General features: G+C 36.4%; 1 protein-coding gene across 9 annotated transcripts in view; it reads left to right on the top strand.

The window, feature by feature from the left end:
• Nucleotides 1–21,064, top strand: part of EPB41L5 (erythrocyte membrane protein band 4.1 like 5) — a 177,888-nt gene that overhangs the window by 38,082 nt on the left and 118,742 nt on the right. For all 9 annotated transcript variants that reach the window (XM_037049878.1, XM_037049877.1, XM_037049876.1 and 6 more), the window contains 8 exons: nt 3,173–3,215; nt 4,176–4,254; nt 5,409–5,453; nt 5,633–5,685; nt 7,352–7,472; nt 7,611–7,698; nt 8,464–8,552; nt 12,142–12,211. In XM_037049878.1, the coding sequence (XP_036905773.1) occupies nt 3,173–3,215; nt 4,176–4,254; nt 5,409–5,453; nt 5,633–5,685; nt 7,352–7,472; nt 7,611–7,698; nt 8,464–8,552; nt 12,142–12,211 (588 nt within the window). The remainder of the gene's footprint in view (nt 1–3,172; nt 3,216–4,175; nt 4,255–5,408; nt 5,454–5,632; nt 5,686–7,351; nt 7,473–7,610; nt 7,699–8,463; nt 8,553–12,141; nt 12,212–21,064) is intronic.

The raw sequence follows: 21,064 nt of genomic DNA, 5'->3' as shown, positions 1-21,064 counted from the left end.
ACACCTAGGGCTCCGATCCTGCTACGTAACAGGCATGAACAGCCCAAAAGATGGTGCAAGAAGAACTCAAAGTCCCAGAGCCAGTAACTCTCATCGACCGAGAAATTGCCAGCCTCTCAGAAGCACAGTTCAAGACACTGTTTATCAGGATGCTCACAGAACTGGTTGATTATAGTCACAAATTAGAGGAACATATGAAGGCTAAACTAATTGAAATAACGGGAGGTGTCCAGGAAATCAGTAGCGATAGAAAGGAAACTGGGACTCAAATCAATGGAATGGACCAGAAGGAAGAACGAAACATCCAACCAGAAAGGAATGAAGAAACAAGAATTCAAAAAAATGAGGAGAGGCTTAGGAACCTCCAGGACATCTTTAAACGTTCCAACATTCGGATTATAGGGGTGCCAGAAGGGGAAAAGAAACAGCCACAAGTGGAAAACTTATTTGAACAAATAATAAAGGAGAACTTCCCCAGTCTGGCAAAGTATATAGACTTCCAGGAAATCCAGGAAGCTCTGAGAGTCCCAAAGAAGTTGGACCCAAGAAGGAACACACCAAGGCACATCATAATTACATTAGCCAAGATGAAAATGAAGGAGAGAATCCTAGAAGCAGCAAGGGATAAGGGGACAGTCACCTACAAAGGAGTACCCATCAGACTGTCAGCGGATTTCTCAAAAGAGACCTTACAGGCAAGAAGGGGCTGGAAAGAAGTATTCCAAGTCATGAAATCCAAAGACCTACAGCCAAGATTGCTTTATCCAGCAAAGCTTTCATTTAGAATGGAAGGACAGATAAAGTGCTTCTCAGATAAGGTCAAATTCAAGGAGTTCATCATCACCAAGCCCTTATTATATGAAATGCTAAAGGTACTTATCTAAGAAAAAGAAGATGAAAAATATGAACAGTGAAAGGACAGCAAACTCACAGTTATTAACAACCACACCTAAAACAAAAGCAAACCAAGAGGACAGCTAGATCAGGAGTAGAACCATAGAAATGAAGAACACATGGAGGGTTAGCAACAGGGGAGTGGGAGGAGGAGGAGGGGGGAGAAGGTACAGAGAATAGCATAGATGGTAGGTAGAAAATAGATAGAGGGGAGGGCAAGAATAGTGGGGGAAATATAGAATCTAAAGAACTTGAGACACGTGGTTATAAACTAAGGGGGGGAGAATGGTGGGGGAGGGAGTGTGCAGGTTGGAGGGGAATGAAGGGGATAATAGAACAACTGTAATGGTACAATCAGTAAAATATATTTTTTAAAAAATTACATTACCCAAGATAAAAGAGATGGAGAGAATCTTAAAAGCAGCAAGAGAAAAAGGAGACAGTTGTCTACGAAACAGTTCCCATCAGACTGTCAGCTCATTTCTCAAAAGAGACCTTACAGGCAATAAGGGACTGGAAAGAAGTATTCCAAGTCATGAAAGACAAGGACCTACATCCAAGATTCCCTATCCAGCAAAGCTTTCATTTAGAATGGAAGGGCAGATAAAGTGCTTCCCAGATAAGATCAAGTTAGAGGAGTTGATCATCACTAATCCCTTACTATATGAAATGTTAAAGGGATTTATCTAAGAGAAAGAAGATAAAAAATGTGAATAGTGAAATGACAAACTCACAACTATTAACAATGGAACCTAAAAAAAACTAAGCAAACAAGTAGAACAGGAACAGAATTACAGAAATGGGGATCACATGGAGGGTTATCAGCGTGGGAGTGGGAGGCGGAAAAGGTACAGAGGATAAGTAGCATAGATGGTAGGTAGAAAATAGGGGGAGGGTAAGAATAGTATGAGAAGTGTAGAAGGTAAAGAACTTACAAGTGTGACACGTGGACATGAACTAAAGGGGGAATGTAGGGAGGGTGGAGGAGAGTGAAGGGGGGAAATGGGACAATTGTAATAGCATAATCAATAAACTAAAAAATAAAAGAAATGAGGTGGGAATGGTTTATGAATGGAAGTCTCTGGAATTGGTTTTTAGGTCTGTTTGTATTATGGACATTTCAGAGTGAAGAGGTTGCAGAAGTACTAGTCACAATGTTAACATTTGTTAAAGGAGCAAAGACTTTCATTTCATATGACCTTAGTTATGAGAAAAATCTTATTTTATTGTGCAGGCTCTTCTGAGTAGTGTCTGTTTTATAAAATATAACTGTCATTTTTATTTCACCTAATTTGGGGTTATGATCTGTTGATCTTAAATTTTTATTATATGAATAGGGAATATGAAGATACTTTTTAATCTGATTTTAACAGTGCAAGTAATTTATTATTATTTTTTGAGAACTAAGGGGAAAAGTTAGAATATCATTTTTGTTACTGAGAGAATAAAGGTAATGTAAGTAATCATATCTGGTTTTAGGTCTTTTTTTGCTCATCTGTTTGCTGGGGTTTTGTTTGTTTGTTTGTTTGTTTTCATCAATGTACAGTTGCCTCTCATGAGTCCCCTGCTGGGAACTGGCCTGCAACCCAAGCATGTGCCCTGACTGGGAATCGAACCGCCATCCTTTGATTTGTAGGCCCATGCTCAATCCCCTGAGCTACACCAGCCAGGGCCTTTTTTTGCTCATCTGTATCATAAACTTGCTGTGGATTTTGGGTAGATAACCCTCTCATTTTTGTTCTACTTTTAGAGAAAGTGGAAGAGAGGGAGAGAGACATCAATGTGTGGTTGTCTCCCACATACCCTCCACCAGAGACCTGGCCCACACTGGCACCCTGACTGGGAATTAAACCTGCGACCCTTTGGTTTGCAGGCTTGCATGCACTCAATCCACTGAGCCACACCAGCCAGGGTTCCTAATTTTTGGGTTTTTTTCCTTGTGAAATATGGGGTCTGGCAGAAGCAACGCCTGCTTGAATGTGGTTGGTAGGGTAATAATGTGGGTTTGATAATTTGTGGTTTTAATTTGAACATTTCACCTAAAATATATGGTGTGCTTGAGTGTGATATTGTTATGTTAGAGAATTACATGCTTATAATAAAAGATCTTGTAATAAAAGGGTAAGGCCTCTCTTTTTTGCAAAATCTTTTTTATTTGTAATGGACCCTGTATTTCATTGTGGTTATCATTAAAAGCATGGTGAAAATTAACTTTTAGTAATTAAAATGTTAAGTTCAGTCATCTGCTTGACAGTTCAATTTTTGTTTTTGTTTTCAGCATTGGTTGGATGGTACAAAGAGTATTAAAAAGCAAGTAAAAAGTAAGTGTTGAAAAAATTGTGAAATAAAAATTGAATTATATAATTATATGTTAGTAACTGATTTCTAATAGTAGGGACATAAGAAATCATGTTTCAGATGAATTTCTTAGCATCTCTACTGTCTAAAAATAATTTCAACCTGATACACTGATCCTAAGTTATATTGGGTTGATGGTAATTAGATTCAAGTGCCTTACAGTTTATTTCCAGGAGAAAGCCTTGCACCTTGCAAATGAGTGTGAGTTCCCATGAGATGCTTAACTTTTATTTAGTAACCTCTTATGTTAGACTTTTCTTGTTTTATATTTGCCCAGCTGTGGAAAATATTTTGACAATTTAAAGCAGTAACTTCTTAAAAAATTAAGAATAGCTAAAAAAACCAATTCATATAAAACATCAGTATTGTTCCTATTAATAGTTGGGAAAATACCAGTGTTCAATTCATAATATATCTTGTCCTGCGTATAGTAACAGATTTCAGGGCACCTCAACTCTAGGCTTTACAAAGTAAGGGAACCACTAGAATAAAGAGGTTAATGAAGTAGGTTAAGTGATTTGGAAAGTGTGTGGGAGGATTTGCCAGGAACAATTAATAACAGGCATTCTTCTGTACTCTGGAGAAACACAGCTCCACAGATTTTTAGGGTGGTTAGGTCACACAGTCAAAACATTTTTATTTGATGTATTTGGCCCTGAACTGTTAGAATTAATTTAGAGCCATATATTCTTCAGAGGATGCATGATTATGATTATACTGTACAACTATTAATACAGTTAAAAAACTGTTGATTTATCTTTTTGTGTTTAATCAAGCCTCTAGTGTAAACTGAAGTATTGTCACAACCTGTTATCTTTTGGCTCCAGTTCAGTGGATTTTGACAAATTTAATGACTGTAAATTCTTACTGTTTAAACAATTATAAAACAATTAAAGCTTTTTTCTTTCTTTTTTTAATGGCAGTTGGTTCACCCTATTGTCTGCATTTTCGAGTTAAGTTTTATTCCTCAGAACCAAATAATCTTCGTGAAGAGCTTACCCGGTAAGACTATTATCCAAAGTTGTATGTACGTGGGTAAAGTTTGGTCAGGCTAGCTAAAATGTTGGATGATTATCCATAATTCTTTCCAGCTAATGCAGTGAATTCCTTGCTCCTAATCATTACAAGGCCTCAGACAATAGAATTTTCTTTTGGAAAAGTGCTTTTTAACTGTAGAATTATTTTTCTTTATTTGTCAGTTTTCAAAATAAAGACTAAATGGTTTCCTAGCATCCTCCAAAGGTAGCTAGTGGGTTCTTTTTTCTTTTTTTAATCTTCACCTGAGGATATGCTTATTGACTAGAGAGAGAGAGAGAGAAACATTGACGTGAGAAAGAAATGTTGATCAGTTGCTTCCTGTATGTGCCCTGACCAGGAATTGAACCCACACTCTTTTTGTGTACCAACCACACTCAAAACTACTGAGCCACCCAGCCAGGGCACTAGTGAGTTCATTTTTTTAAGTATCATTATCAATTCATGTATTTTAATCAGGGTAGATATGTTTTAAAACATTGCCATGTTTATTGATGTTCAAAATGATCTATCTTTGGCCACAGGTAGTTTATTCAAGTTAGCTCCTGGTTTTCTTTACCTATTGAAATGCCATTGATTAATAAAAAATGTTAGATTTAATTTGGTTTGAATAGTTTTGAATAAACCTTAAGTAGGTTATATATACTTACTTTACTTTTTTCCTGCACTCTTGGTATTACTCATTGATGGTACAGCAAATCCATGACTCATTCCACATAGTATTAAGTGAAAAATTGAGTTACTGAGTACCTTCAGAAGGGGTTTCCTCTTGACTACTTTGCCAATGAGGTTGTAGTTGTCATCCTCAATTATATTCACACTTGTATCCCTTCACATATGAAGTGTCAGAAGAAAGTTATATCATCTCACAGAGTTTATTCTCAGTAATTCGCCTTAAACCTTTTCTCTGTACTGTAGTATTCTGTGCTTGCTTTTTTTCCTGCTGTTATCTTGCACAAGTGCTACCATCTCCTGTGCTTATTGCCACTTTTTTCTTTTATGGATTTTATTGTGGGTAAAATTCTGTAATTAAGAATGTTTCTTCTCAAATTAGAAGGGTAAGATTATTTTTACAGTAGATTGTTCTGTTTAGTTAAATTTGTGCCTTTTGTTTTTCTTAGATATTTATTTGTTCTTCAATTAAAACAAGATATTCTCAGTGGAAAGTGAGTATTAGTTGCATAAGGTAAACAACTTTTTCTTCAGTAGCTGAAAAATGTTTTTGAAAAATAAATTGTAATTAATTATGAAAAAGAAACAGTTAAGATAAAGTATGTATTTCCATTTCTCTTAAAATGAGGGTTGTGAAATTGACTTGTTTAACCAATTTTCTGTTTGGTCTCAGATTGGAGTGTCCCTTTGATACAGCAGTTCAGTTGGCAGCTTATAATCTGCAAGGTAAGGAATTCTCATGTTGACTGTTAGGAGTTAAGCATCATTTTTTCATTGTGTGTTTAAAAATTTCAAAAGATTTAAATTCATGTGCAAGAAGAAAACCAGCACTGTTTTTGTGCAAATTTGTATCAGTATCCAACTCTGACTTTATTTTCACTTGTTTTAGAACCTTGTCCTCTATTTTTCCTTTTCTGTTTTTTTCTGTCAATAGTGTTTTCAAACAAAAGTCGTAGTCTACTTGATAATTCAGTAAGTGTTATAATTGACACTCAGGTAATTTTTTCTTGAATACAGTTATATATTAGTAACTTGCTTTTGGCATATGGTTTAGTTTAGTCTTATGTGGAGGCAACTTTCCCAGCAAGTCCCCGCATCCGCCACGGATGAAAGTGAAACTACCAAGACGTGTGATCTGCTTGGGGAGGAGAGGTGGTCAATCTCTCAGAGGAGAAGGGCCAAGAGCCCCTTCCTCAATGGCTTTTATTGGGTTGTAATACACAGGAATATAGATAAAGCTCATCAATCAATGTCAGGCGGCAAGGATCAAACGATAGATAGCATTTCAAAGAAATCTGGGAGCTTAGTCTGAGTCAGTGTCTGTCAGGTAAGGGGATTGCAAAAACTTTGGGAGACATACTCATTTCCTGCTTGGACCCTTATCATATGAATGAAAGCACTCTTAGCAAAGCAGGCCTCACAGGACTTTAGGAATTCTTTCTTATGCCTCATCACCCCGGATCCTGCTCTAGTCAGCAAGGGGCTGCACCGCCTTCCCCATCATAGGTTTTTAGTCTTAGGTGGATTAGAGCCAGGAAGCACTTTTCCCAGAGGAAATGGGGACTTGGGCTATGTCAGAATAGCCGGAGAACGAGGGTTCGTCACTCCCTCTTTGCTTCAGCCCCCCGAGCCCTTCTCTGAGGGCCTCCCAAGTGATCGTGTCTGGCTTAGGTTGCTCCCCCTCTGAGGGGTCTTACCCATCTCTGACTAAGTGACCAAGCACTGGGGGAAGAGATGGATGAAGCAGAAGCAGCGCTGCTGCCAGAGATAAGCTTTGTCTCCTTAGTGGCTCACAGTCTGGAGGTCGCTCACTCAGCCTTAGCCATGGGGGGGGGCAGTTACAACTCCTCAACTCAGGCAGAGCAGTTCCCAACAGTCTTATTCTTAAAAATGAATCCATGAAGGAATTACTTAGAGTGTATTTAAAAGTTTCTGATAGTTATTTTGAGTATAAAAATGTTTTCCAGTAAATGAGAATAAAGAAAACCTCAAATCTTGTACCTTAACTGATCATATACTGTTAAACTTAGGAATTTCCTGCTGAAAAATTGACAGCAGGTAGGAGGGGGTATACAGGGCGGAGAGTAATAAAGGTGGGGGAATGGTACAACTGTAATAGCATAATCAATAAAATATACTTAAAAAATAAAATACAACTAAAGAATGAATAAATGAAGTCATCAGTGTAAACTAGGTTAATTTTTGGAAATGGTTTAGGTTTTGACACTTCTTAATAATTTAAGAAAGAATCTTTGTAATCTTGGATTATAATCCAAGAAAGATTATGATCTTTATAATCTTAGTATTTATTAATAAAATTGGTTGTGGAGGAAGATTCAGAAGGAAATAAACTTATTAGCAAAATATAACTTTGTGAAACTTACATTTGTAGCTGAACTTGGTGACTATGATCTTGCTGAGCATACTCCTGAACTTGTATCTGAGTTCAGGTTCATGCCCATTCAGACTGAAGAGATGGAGCTGGCTATTTTTGAGAAATGGAAGGAATACAGGTACTTGACATTTTATCATACTTTCTTTAACATCACTATGATAATGATCTGATACTTGTTTTCTTGTATTTCTATACTTGGTATATAATTCAGTTTACATTTATTATTATTTAAAAAGCTTATTTTTTTTAATTTCAGAGGTCAGACACCAGCACAAGCTGAAACCAATTATTTGAATAAAGCCAAATGGCTAGAAATGTATGGGGTTGATATGCATGTGGTCAAGGTAAGCACGGTGTTGTGATGCTTTTGAAAAAAAATATTCCTTCAAGACTCAAGCTATGAAAATTTTAAAGCTGAGAAAGGCCAGCGAGTGTGCATGGGATATCAGTGGGTACTTTAGATGAGTTGTTTATAAAGGCTGAGATTAAATACTTGAATGATAAGAATCTCACATACAGGTTAATTATGAGAAAGAAGACAGACAAAATTTTCAGAAAGTATATCTTCTCTTTTAAGCTTTTTTTTAGTGTTTTAAAACCACTTTTTGTTCTTTGACTTCATATTCATATCATCTTACATCAGGTAACCTAAGCAGGTTCTATAAAAAATTAAAGTAATTTAGGAAGCAAAGTTGAAAATCTGTAACTTTAGAGGACTTTGGCAATCTGTAGTATAGTTTATGTATGATTTAAGATATTTCTAGTTTAAGTAGCTAAAGTTTCCCAGAAACAGTTTTTTTCAAAATTTGTGATTTAAGTGGTGAATAGAATATGGAAAGAATCTGGAAAGAGCTTTTGTAGTGCGAGTGTAGCTATTTTCAGTGAAGACATACCTTTAAACTATAGCATTTCAATGAGCTAAATGTACACGTTAATTTTCCTGAGAATGTTGTTGTGGATACTCTAGTTGTTGAAAATACCTTGTGAATTAATACTAGTGGTATATAATTAATATAATTCACTGTAACTATAAAATTAAACCATTGTATAAAATTGTGAAACTTATTTTATGCAAATAAAGGTAACACATTTCACTTTCCTTAAATTAGGCTAGAGACGGGAATGACTATAGCTTGGGACTAACCCCAACAGGAGTTCTCGTTTTTGAAGGAGAAACCAAAATTGGCTTATTTTTTTGGTAAGCAGAGTTAATGTCAAAGATTTATATTGTTATTTTGTTTTTTAATGTGTAAAAACATTTATATGAAGTTAATACATAAAATAGAACTTGGAAATCAAATAGTTCTGAAAAGCTTCTAAATGAATTGAAACTGTCTCCTCTCATAATCCTACCCGTCTTTAGTCCCAGTAAAACTCTCCTGCCCGCATTTTCCATTAGTTTTAAGGTATGTCAAAATGTATGTTTCAATATAAATATTGCATATTTCTTTATGTACTAAACGTTCACATGTCATGTAGTTATGTCAGTATATTTAGTACTTTTTTCCCACAGCCTATATTTATACTTACTCTTGTCATGTAGTTATGTCAGTATATTTAGTAATTTTTTTCACAGCTTTTTTACTCCCTATTCCTTATTGTATGAGAGGAAGATATTAGTAGTTTCACATCTCTTTTTAAGCTATGCTTCTCTTCTGTGTCCCAACTTCTGTCATCCAAACTTTTAAATTATATTTGTGTTTTACATCAAGGATAGATGTATAACCATAGTTAAGATCTTCAGGTTTTGTCTGGTTGGTTTTAAAAGCTGAAAATCAAGAAGTAGTGTTTACATTACTATGTCTGTGTCAGAACTGTTATGGACTTTAGTAGTATACTGGTGTTTTGTATGTGGGCTGAAGATGGCCCTGTGTATTGTCCCCTATGTGAGGATGTGAGGATGTGAGAGTGTGAGGACAGTTACTTAGCTCAAAGTCTGCCAGCATAAAACTCAGATTCTTACACATCCATTTGCTTTACATATAGCCCAGAGCGTGTATTTTCAGCCATTTAGAGCCTGTCTTTTTTGCATATCCTACTGAAAACTGCTAGCAATAGATAAAACAAATCTTTTAGCTATGTAAGACTCCAAACCACTACTGCCCTTCAGAGCTCTCTGGCCGAAGACATCCTTGTTGCTGAATGCCATTGCCTAGACACGTAAGGTCCCCCTCTGATTCCCCTCCTTTCTAGCAGTTCCCATGCCTTCTTCTCTTTCTAGGTGGTGTCCTGTGCCATTTGTCTCTGGATGTTCTCCGCCTGCGAAGGACTTCCCTTCTTGTGCAACCCCCTCCAAGCACCTCTCAGTAAAGCTCATTGTGGAGTCCTGCTGTCTCTTTTTCCTGATGTATCCCCAAATCTAAAATCCTTGAAATCACAACTTGGATTACCTTTCTTTACTGTAGCTTTTTGTGTTTACTAATGCTCTTGGTTCCCCCTCCTGCAGTGTCTTGCACAGCACCACACACATCCCTTTAAATTACCTGCTTTTGTGTTCTCCTCAACTTTAAAATTCTCAAGAGTTACCCTTTGCAACATCATAGATGGAACTGGAAAGCATTATGCTGAGCGAAATAAGCTAGGTGGTGAAAGACAAATACCATATGATCTCACCGTTAACAGGAATCTAAACAAAACGAACAAGCAAGCAAAATCTGACCAGTGACACTCAAATATGGAAGAGGTTGACTGGGTCCAGAGGGGAGAGGGGAGAGAATCATAGGGGAAAAGGGGATGGACTCACATGAATAAGTATAAAGGACACATGGACTATAACGAAGGGTAGGGGGCGGAAATGGGAGGGAGGTGGGGAGCATGGGGTGAGGGGCGGGCAGGGTTGGGAATATAAGACAGAAAGCTGTACTTAAACAAGAATTAAATTAAAAAAATATTAATAAAATAAAATCCAAAGAGATTAGGTAACAGTAAAAAAAAATTACATGAAATGATTCTTCTATTTCACTGTGACCTGTTTGCTATCCAAGATGCTCTATAGTTTTTATCTTGGGACTTCCAGTTTTCTGTTCCACAGTCAGGCTCCTGTGTTTTCTTCCTTTATTTTCCTCTCTGTGCCTTTGTTTTTTCTGATTTTATATATATTTATGTATATTTTCTCAAGTAACTGCCTGAGAAAAAGGTGTAGGAGGTAAAATATTTGAGTCCTTGGATGCCTTAAAATGGTGTATTTTTCTCTTAATGCTTTCTTGATAATTGAGCCAAGAATGGAATTTTAGGTTGAAAAGTATTCCCCCTTAAGAAGTTGAGGATAGTATTTCCTTTGCTTCTGCATCCGGGTCTCCCTGCTAGGGACTTTCCTGAGAGACTTGAGCAGAGCACCTTCATTACTGTACCTTGCTGGGTGAGGGAGCAGCGGTGTTTGTTTATTTACCCAGTCCTTGAGTGTGAATTCTCCCCCAGTCCTTGAGTGTTAATTCTCTAACACTTCCAGCATTCCCAGTGGGTTAATCGGAGATGCTTCATCGTCAGAAAATGCTCTCTAGGCAGAGAAATAAAGCATTTTTTCATAGATTGTTGTTAAAATGGATTGAATTAATACATATAAAACACTTAGAAGACTACCTGATACCTAGTAGGCATTATGTAAGTATTTGTTACACTTAAATAAGTGATAGATGCCCCTCCTCCACCTATTACACTTACTCACTGTTTTAGTACAGCTCTTGTAAACAGCTATCTTTTACAGTTATATTCTATGTAAGTTATGTTTAAAATCAGTGAGACTTTCATTGTTTTGGCATTTTATAGTTCATAGAAGTGGAAAGTTCAAATGTGATAGGTTGTTTAGGGTTTTAGTACAGGAGATAGAGTTGGAAATTAGGCCCTAAAGTGAGGTTAAAATTTTATGTTTTTAATTAAAGATGTATTTCCTCAAACCAAAATTGCTGTAGAAAATAGAGTTGAAGACCCTAATTGATCATTTGTTTTCCTCTATGTTTTTAAAAAGCTTTATAGTCTTTCCTGTATCCAGTTCCTGGGTTGCTGCTTTGCCACTAAACCTGAGGGTCCTTTATGCTGTAATTGGGAGCCTATGGAGTGTATTTTTTTAAAAAAGATTTTGTTTGTAGAGAGAAGGAAAGTGAGAGAGAAAGAAAGGGAGAAGAACATCAATGTGTGGTTGCCTTTCGCATGCCCCCCTACTGGGGACCTGGCCCACAACCCAGGCATATGCCCTGACTGGGAATCACACTGGTGACCCTAAAGTTTGCAGGCCTGCTTTCAATCCTCTGACCCACACAAGCCAGGGCAGGAGCCTTTGAAATATTTATATGGATTTCTTCATTTGTTTTTCCTTAATATTTTTTAAAGCCTCATCAGGGACATGTTTATGGATTTTAGACAGAGAGAGGGGGGAAGAGGGAGAGACAGAAATATTGATGTAAGAGAGCAACATTGAACAGTTGCCTCCCGTACATGCCCTGACTGGGTACTGAACCCTCAACCTAGTTATGTGCCCTGACCGGGAATCAAACCCACAACCTCTTGTAGCACAGGACAGTGCTCCAGCCAATTAAGCCACTGGGCCAGGGCTCCGTAACATTTTTAATGCCTGATAAATGTGCAGCATTAATTTGCTAGAGTTAATTGGTTTTGAAACTTTTTGTCTCCTATTAACTATTTTGATTGGAGGCCTTCTTGATGGGCAGTGCAGGTCATGTTTATCCTTACCAATGTTCAATTCAGAAATTAGATGATTAATGTGTTTGAACTAACAATAACATTTTTGTGACTTTTTTTGAAATCTACCTGTTATTCTCATATTGTTACAGGCCTAAGATAACCAGATTGGATTTTAAGAAGAATAAATTAACCCTGGTGGTGGTAGAAGATGATGATCAGGTGGGAATTACATTTCATTACTTATTAACAATGACTTTGTTATGTGGTAATTTATATATTTTTTAAAGATTTTATTTATTTTTAGAGAGAGAGGAGGGGAAGGAGAAAGAGAGGGAGAGAAATATCAATGTGTGGTTGCCTCTCATGTGCCCCCCATTGGACACCTGGCCTGAAACCCAGGCATGTGCCCTGACAGGAATCAAACCAGCGACCCTTTGGTTCACAGCCTGTGCTCAATCCACTGAGCTAACCAGGCAGGGCTTAAATTTCTAAAAGAAGAAAATGTTACTTGTTTTATAGAGCCATAGAGTTTAATATAATTGATAAGTTAATTAAATAATTTCTTGCTTCAGGTCACATCATCCTAAAATTGCGGTTTTTCTGCCCCTAAGATTAAAGGCAATATAAAAGACTCTTCTTTTTCCTTCATTGATAATATATCTCATGTGTGTACGAATTACATTTAAATAACTATTCTTTAGTACCTGATCAAAAAGATTAATCAAAAAGATCTACCTAGTAATATCTTTAAATAAAGTTTTTTGAACTAAGGATTACTTTTTTTTTTTCAGTTAAATACAGTTCCTAACTGATACACACAGTGACATGGGTTCATTTCAAATGCATTAAACTCAAAAGATCATGACTATATGAGTTTATTTATATGACAATCTGGGAAAGGGAAACCTGTAGGAATGGAGATTAGATCACTGGTTGTTTGGGACTAGGTACAGTGAAGCACAGTGAATTTTGGGGAATGAGAGAACCAATTTGTATCCTAATTTTGGTGGTGGCTGCTATTTTTAACCTTTTTTAAATCTCATGGCACATACAAATTAATCGCCAAAATTCTGCAGCATACAAAGAAATATATATTTTTGCCAATCAGACAAACAGAAAGAGGTTATTATTTTGATTTATTCATACCAAACAGTTATTGTTGTGTTGACTTTTGTCTTTTTTTTTTTCATTTGACAGTCTAAGGGAAAAGAGGTCAGTGCCTGTGACTAAATAAATAGTCAGGTGTTGCATGTCTTAAAAATTCTTGTGGAACCTCAGTTGAAAATCACTGCTTTGTGCATTTGTCAAAACTTGTCAGAATTGTTAGTAAATAAAAATAATTTTAATGCATGCAAAGAAATAAATTTGAAAAGCAGATACATATTGGTAAATATGCATGGTAGATAAAAACAAATTGGGCAGAATGTTAAAAAGATTTATATGCACAATTAAGTTTGGGAAGGACTACATTAGCAACACCTAAGAAAAAGAAGATTCTGGAGCCCTGGCTGGTGTAGCTCAGTGGATTGAGTGTGGGCCTGCGAACCAGAGTATCGCGGTTCGATTCCCAGTCAGGGAACATGCCTGGGTTGTGGGCCAGTTCCCAGCAGGGAATGCATGAGAGGCAACCATACATTGATATTTCTTTCCCTCTCTCCTTCCCTTTCCCTCTAAATATAAATAAATAAAAAATCTTAAAAATATTAAAAAAAAGAAGATTCTGAAAATTAGAGGAAACAGTGCTAAGTTTCAAAGTTCTATTACTGAAATACATATGAAGGATTTCCCTATGACATATCCTGGAAGAAAATCATAGGTTATTTTAAAAAGGAATCTCTTGGTGGCATAGAGGATAATCATTGTATCATTAGCAAACAAGTTGAAAATGATTCAGAAGAGGCAGATGTCACATTTAAAAATGTTTTACCAATATTTCCCTTTTTATGTAATCACATGTATGATTAAATGATACTTGTATGTAAATCTAAAGGTAGTCCTTCAAAATGAATAAAATATTCTATGTGCTAAGAAAATATGGTCATAATTTAATTTGTGACACTTGTTCTTTTTAGGCTATAAAATAATTCTGCATCTTATAGTTGATAGCATTTAGATTAGCTCTAATACATAATACAGTATTAGCTTCTTGGATTTTTTATAAGTTATTTTGTAGATATATGCACACAAATGTGTGTATATCAGTTTTTGTTAATACAAGTTAGTGTGCTTATATACTGTCCTCTTACCCTTTTTTAATTTTACATTATAACCTGAAATTTTTCGTGTCAGTGGATAAAGTGCTCCTTTGTTCTTATTTAAAACACAAACTAAAACTGCATAATATTCCAGGATGTACCCTAATTTATTTAATCAGTTCTCAGTTAGTTGAAATTCATTGTATAGACATTAATTTGTACATGCTCAGTTATCTATAGGATAATATCCTGGAGGTGGATTTGCCGGTTCAAGGTTATGTGCATTTGTCATGAATATAGAAAGAGCTTCTCAAGTTGCACTATTTATCTGTATAGACCTGTTTCCAGGAGTTATCACATAATCTGAAAGGTGAAAAATGAAATTTCATTACATGTTTAGTTTTTTATATTATTATGAGTGATATTGAACATCTTTTCATACATTTGAGTTACTTGTATTTCCTTTTCTCCAAATTGTCTATTTGTATTCTCTGCCCATTTTCCTTTGGAATGTTGGCCTTTTTTCTTCCAGGTTTTGCCCTTTGTTGTAGAATTGTAAATATTTCATCTAATCATTATTTGTCTTTTAGCACTGCTTGTTCTGATTTTGGCCTTTTATTTTAAAATTTTAAATAGGTGAATTTGTCAGTCAGTTATGGCTTTTGGGTTTTGTGTCATAGAATGAATGGTTTTCCTACTTTGAGTTTATGTTTTTCCTGGTTTTTTTTCTGTGTGTAGTTTTTGTTGGTAAATTTCATGGAAGTATTACATTCAGATAAGTGCAAAAATAAATGCACAGCTTGTTGGATTTTCACATATACCTGTATGACCAGCATCCACATGAAGAAAAACAATGGTATCATAATAATAGAATCTTCTTTGTGCCCCCCGCACCAAGTATAGTCCCCCAAGGGTAACCACTCTCCTGACTTTAACACTGTAGATTAGTTTTTATTTACACTTACTTTAAACTTATGAAAACTGAACATTCTATTTGTATCTGGCTTGTTTATTTCAACATTGTATTTATGAGCATTAGCCCCATTTCAGTGAGTAGTTGTAGTTGGCTTATTGTTATGCAGTATATATAATGTATACTATTACATAGTATATAGTACCCCATTTCTTGAGCAGACCACATTTATTTATCTGTGATAGACACTTGAATTCTTTTTAATTTTCAGCTATTAAGAAGAGTGCTGCTCTAAACACTAGCCTATGCATGTGCTTAGTTTTTATGGGTATTGTCAAATTGTTTTCCAGAGTGGTTTCTTTTTTATCATTTTTTATTGGTGTCTGAATATAATTGTGTCTATTTTCCCACACCACTTTACCCCACCTCATGTACCCCCACCTCACACCCTTAATCCAATCCACTTTTTCCTTTGTCCATGGGTCCTTTATACGCGTTCTTTGATGACTCTTTCCCTTCTTTCCCCTATTATCTCCCTCTAGCCTACCCTCTGGTTTCTGTCAGTTTATTCTTTTTTTTAAGTGTCTCTGGTTATATTTTGCTTATTTGTTCTGTTGATTAGGTTCCATTTACAGGTGAGACCATATGGTATTTACTCCTCACCACCTGGCTTATTTCACTTAGCATAAGGCTCTCCAGTTCCATTCATGCTATCACAAAGGGTAAGAGCTCCATCTTTATTTCTGCTATGTAGTATTCCATCATGTAAATGTGCCAGTTTTTTGATCCATTCATTTACTGATGGGCACCTAGGTTGCTTCCAGCACTTGGCTATTGTAAATTGTGCTGCTATGAACATTGGGATGCATAGGTTCTTTTGAATTACTATTTCAGGGTTCTTAGGGTGTAATCCCAGCAGTGCCATTGTTGGATCAAAAAGCAGTTCCACTTTTAGTTTTCTGAGGAAATTCCATATTGTTTTTCATAGTGGCTGCACCAGTCTATGCATTCCCACCAACAGTGCACTGTGGTTCCCTTTTCTCCACAATCTTACCAGCACTCCTTTGTTGATTTCTTTATGATGACCATTCTAACTGGTGTGAAGTGGTATCTCATTGTGGTTTTAATTTGCATATCTCTGATGACTAGTGATCATGGGTATTCTTTCATGTGTCTGTGGGCCCTCTGGATGTCCTCCTTGGAGAAGTGTCTGTTCAAGTCCTTTGCCCACTTTTTAATTGGATTATTTGTCTTCCTGGAGTGGAGTTGTGTGAGTTCTTTATGTATTTTGGAGATCAAACCCTTATCAAAGGTAATCATTGGCAAATATATTTTCTCATACAGTTGGTTCCCTTTAGATTTTCTTAATGATTTCTTTAGCTGTGCAGAAGCTTTTTATTTTGATGAAGTCCATTGCTTATTCTTTCCTTTATGTCCCTTACTCTAAGGGGACAGATCGGTGAAAATATTGCTTTGTGCAGTATTTTCCCGCCTGTGTTCTCTTCTAGGACTTTTATGGTATCATGACTTATTTTTAAGTCTTTTATCCATCTTGAGTTTCTCTTTGTGTATGGTGTAAGTTGGTGGTTGAGTTTCCTTTTTTTACATGTAGCTGTCCAGATCTCCCAACCCCATTTGTTGAAGAGGCTATTTTTACTCCATTTCATGCTTCTTCCTTTTTTATGTCCAGTATTATTTGACTGTAGAGACTTGAGGTTTTTTCTGGGCTCTGTATTCTGTTCTATTGATCCATGTCTGTTCTAATGCCAGTACAAGACTGTTTTCATTACCTTGGACTTATAATATAGTTTGATGTTAGGTATGGTGATCTCTCCTACTTTGTTCTTCTGTCTCAAAATTGCTGAGGCTATTCAGGGTCATTTATGGTTCTCTTTAAATTTCTGAAATGTTTCTTTTATATCTGTGTAACACATCATTGATATTATTATTTTTTCTTGTTTTTTCATATATTTTACTGATTATGCTATTACAGTTGTCCCATTTCCCCCCTTCATTCCCCTCCACTCTGCACACCCTCTCCCACCCACATTCCCCTCCTTTATTTCCAGTCCATGAGTCTTAAGTTCTTTAGCTTTTACATTTCCCATACTATTCTTGCCCTCCCCCTGTGTATTTTCTACCTACCATCTATGATACTTATTCTCAGTAACTTTTGCTGTCTCTCCTCCTCCAACTCCCCTGTTGCTGTCTCTCCATGTGATCTCCATTTCTGTGGTTCTGTTCCGTTTCTGGTTGTTTTCTTTATTTTTGTTTTTGGTTTAGATGTGGTGGTTAATAGTTGTGATATTCCTATCATTTTACTATACTTGGTTTTTATCTTCTTTTTCTCAGATAAGTAAGTCCCTTTAACATTTCATAAAGTAAGGGTTCATGATAATGAATTCCTTGAACTTGATCATACCTGAGAAGCACTTTATCTGCCCTTCCATTTTAAATGAAAGCGTTGCTGGATAGAGCAATCTTGGATGTAGGTCCTTGTCTTTCATGACTTGGAATACTTCTTTCCAGTCCCTTCTTGCCTGTAAGGTCTCTTTTGAGAAACGAGCTGACAGTCTGATGGGAACTGTTTCGTAGACAACTGTCTCCTTTTTCTCTTGCTGCTTTTAAGATTCTCTCCATCTCTTTCATCTTGGCTAATGTAATTATGATGTGCCTTGGTGTATTCCTCCTTGGGTCCAGCTTCTTTGGGACTGACTCTCTGAGCTTCCTGGAAGCCTATTTTCTTTGCCAGATTAAGGAGGTTCTCCTTCATTATTTGTTCAAATAAGTTTTCCACTTGTTATTCTTCCTCTTCTCCTTTGGGTACCCCTATAATTCGGGTGTTGGAACATTTCCAGATGTCCTGGAGGTTCCTGCCCATCACTATTGGTTCCCTGTACATTTTCCTTTATTTCATTTAGTGTAGCCTTCATTTTTTCATCTAATTTGCAACTAAATTCAACCAATTCTGTGAGCATCCTGATTACCAGTGCTTTGAACTGTGCATCTTGACAGGTTGGCTAGCTCTTCATTGCTTAGTTGTATTTTTTGTGGAGCTTTTTTTCTTTTTTTTTTTTTGTTCAAAATGAAATTATTTTTTTTAATTTTTAAATATATTTTATTGATTATACCATTACAGTTGTTCTATTCCCCCCCTTCATTCCCCTCCACTCTGCATACCCCCTCTTCCACAATTCCCCCCCTTTAGTTTATGACCACGTGTCTCAAGTTCTTTAGATTTTATATTTCCCCTACTATTCTTGTCCTCCCCCCTATCTGTTGTCTACCTGCTGTCTATGCTATTTTCTGTACCTTCTCCCCCTTCTCCTCCTTCCACTCCCCTGTTGCTAACCCTCCATGTGATCTCCATTTCTATGGTTCCACTCCTGATTTAGCTGTCCTCTTAGTTTGCTTTTGTTTTAGGTGTGGTTGTTAATAACTGTGAGTTTGCTTTCCTTTCACTGTTCATACTTTTTATCTTCTTTTTCTTAGATAAGTCTCTTTAACATTTCATATAATAAGGGCTTGGTGATGATGAACTCCTTGAACTTGACCTTATCTGAAAAGCACTTTATCTGCCCTCCATTCTAAATAAAAGCTTTTCTGGATACTGCAATCTTGGCTGTAGGTCTTTAGATTTCATGACTTGGAGTATTTCTTTCCAGCCCCTTCTTGCCTGTAAGGTCTCTTTTGAGAAATCCGCTGACAGTCTGATGGGAACTTCTTTGTAGGTGACTGTCCCCTTATCTCTTACTGCTTCTATGATTCTCTCCTTCATTTTAATCTTGGCTAATGTAATTATGATGTGCCTTGGTGTGTTCCTTCTTGGGTCCAAGTTCTTTGGGACTCTCTGAGCTTCCTGGATTTCCTGTAAGTCTATTTCCTTTGCCAGACTGGGGAAGTTCTCCTTTATTATTGGTTCAAATAAGTTTTCCACTTGTGGCTGTTCCTCTTCCCCTTCTGGTGCCCCTATGATTTGGATGTTGGAACATTTCAAGATGTCCTGGAGGTTCCTAAGCCTCTCCTCATTTTTTGAATTGTTGTTTCTTCATTCGTTTCTGTTTGGTTGTTTCTTTCTTCCTTCTGGTCCACTCCATTGATCTGAGTCCCAGTTTTATTCCTATCACTGTTGGTTCTCTGTGCATTTTCCTTCATTTCACTTAGTATAGCCTCCATTTGTTCATTTGGTCCCCTAATAAACTTGTGGCTCACTGGATTGAGTGCTGGCCTGCAAACCTAAAAGTTGCTAGTTCAATTCCCAGTCAGGGTACATGCCTATGTTGCTAGCCCGGTTCCCACTTGGGGATGTGTGAGAGGCAATCAATGGATGTATCTCTTGTATATTGATGTTTCTCTCCCTCTCTTTCTCTGTCCTTTCCCCTCTTTCTAAAAATAAATAAATAAAGTTTTTTAAAAACTACATATAGAATTTATAAAATATTTTTTCACCACGATTTCAAATTTATTAGCTCAGTTGAAGTGATACATTAGAAAGACTGTAAATTATGATAAGATCAGAGAAATAATACAAGGAAAGGAAGATAATTATGCTTTGTTCTGTAATAGGCTGGTTGAGGCATTCAGAAAGTTGAATGCCTAATCCTAATCTAGATTAGTAATGCCTAATACTATTCTCGATCCATCCTCTCCAGAAGGTCAAGTATTAATGGGGCTGTATCTCATTAGCCAGTCAGCACCAGAGATTTGTAGAAAGCTTTTGGAAGTTATAAGTGGGTCCACAAACTCCTATGGCCCAACTAATAGACACTGCCTTCTTGGTTTTTAACAGCCAATACCTTGAGGAAAGGAAGGAACGGATCCAGCATAGGAAAAAGGGGGGCGGAAAGGCAGGCCAAATTAATAGTGTAGCTGTTAGTAGTGCCATTGTCAATGTGCAGCCACCTCAGGGTAAGCCAGGAAAGCCACAAAAATGTCCAGAGCAAAAAGATCAAAGATATTTTAAGTGTAAATGCCCTGGACACTGGACAAGGGATTGCACTATGCCACCCCCAGGGCCATGTCCCATGTGCAAAGGTGCAAACCCTGATTTCTGGCACTGGAATATAGACTGTCCTCATCCCAGAGTAGAAAATGACAAAGTATTTAAGTTACACATTTAATTATACTGAAAAATTCAAAGAAACTATAAAACTGATATTCATTTCACTCATTTAGGTAACATTTTTGTCATTGTTCCTTCTAAATTAACTTTTAGAGATAGATAAATTAATAATAGTGTATTTGATACAGCTAAGGTTTAATCCCTGCAACTTGTCTCTTCCTTCCCTGTAGCTGGTTACTGCTCTTGGAGGAGGGTATCATTCTCATACTCTTTAACATTTTCCAAATATAAATACATGGTAGAATGGTCTTAAACATATACATAAATTATATATATGTAATTTATATGTAAATATAGCTTACTTATTATACCTAAAACAGGTGTAGCCTTGTAGATCTAGTTCAAATATACCATTCTTTACTTTTTTATTTTGGACAGTTAGGTTTTTAAAATTTTTGGCCTATTTTTATTGTTATAGATGACGCTAAATAAAATCTTTGGGTGTAAATTTTGTTTTTCTAGAAAATCTCTTTTTTTTGGAGAACCAGTATACCTTAGATATTATAAACTTAGGCTTTAGAGCCTGAAGGGTTAGGTTCAAATTCTGGTTTCCTCTCTTACTAGCTTTGTGATCTTGGGTTTACTTTCTCAAGTCTTAGTTTCTTTACCTGTGAAATTGGGCTAATAGTAGTAACTGCTTGTTGAAGTAATTCATAGGAAAGTGCCTATGAATGTTAACTGTCATAATCAGATTCCTGGGAGTGTGGTTACTATGACGAAGAATATGGACATTTTCAAGTTTGTTGATACGTATTACCAGATCTTGTATAATCCCTTAAATTGGTATTATACGTTTATCCCAATGTGTGGCAGATAAAATCTTATTTTATGTATCTCTGAGA

This window comes from Sturnira hondurensis, unplaced genomic scaffold, assembly GCF_014824575.4.
Source record: "Sturnira hondurensis isolate 20B ecotype Veracruz unplaced genomic scaffold, ASM1482457v3 Scaffold0006496, whole genome shotgun sequence".
Taxonomy (NCBI): domain Eukaryota; kingdom Metazoa; phylum Chordata; class Mammalia; order Chiroptera; family Phyllostomidae; genus Sturnira; species Sturnira hondurensis.
The sequence above is the reverse complement of the archived record's forward strand: the minus strand, read 5'-3'. Positions and strand labels throughout refer to the sequence as shown.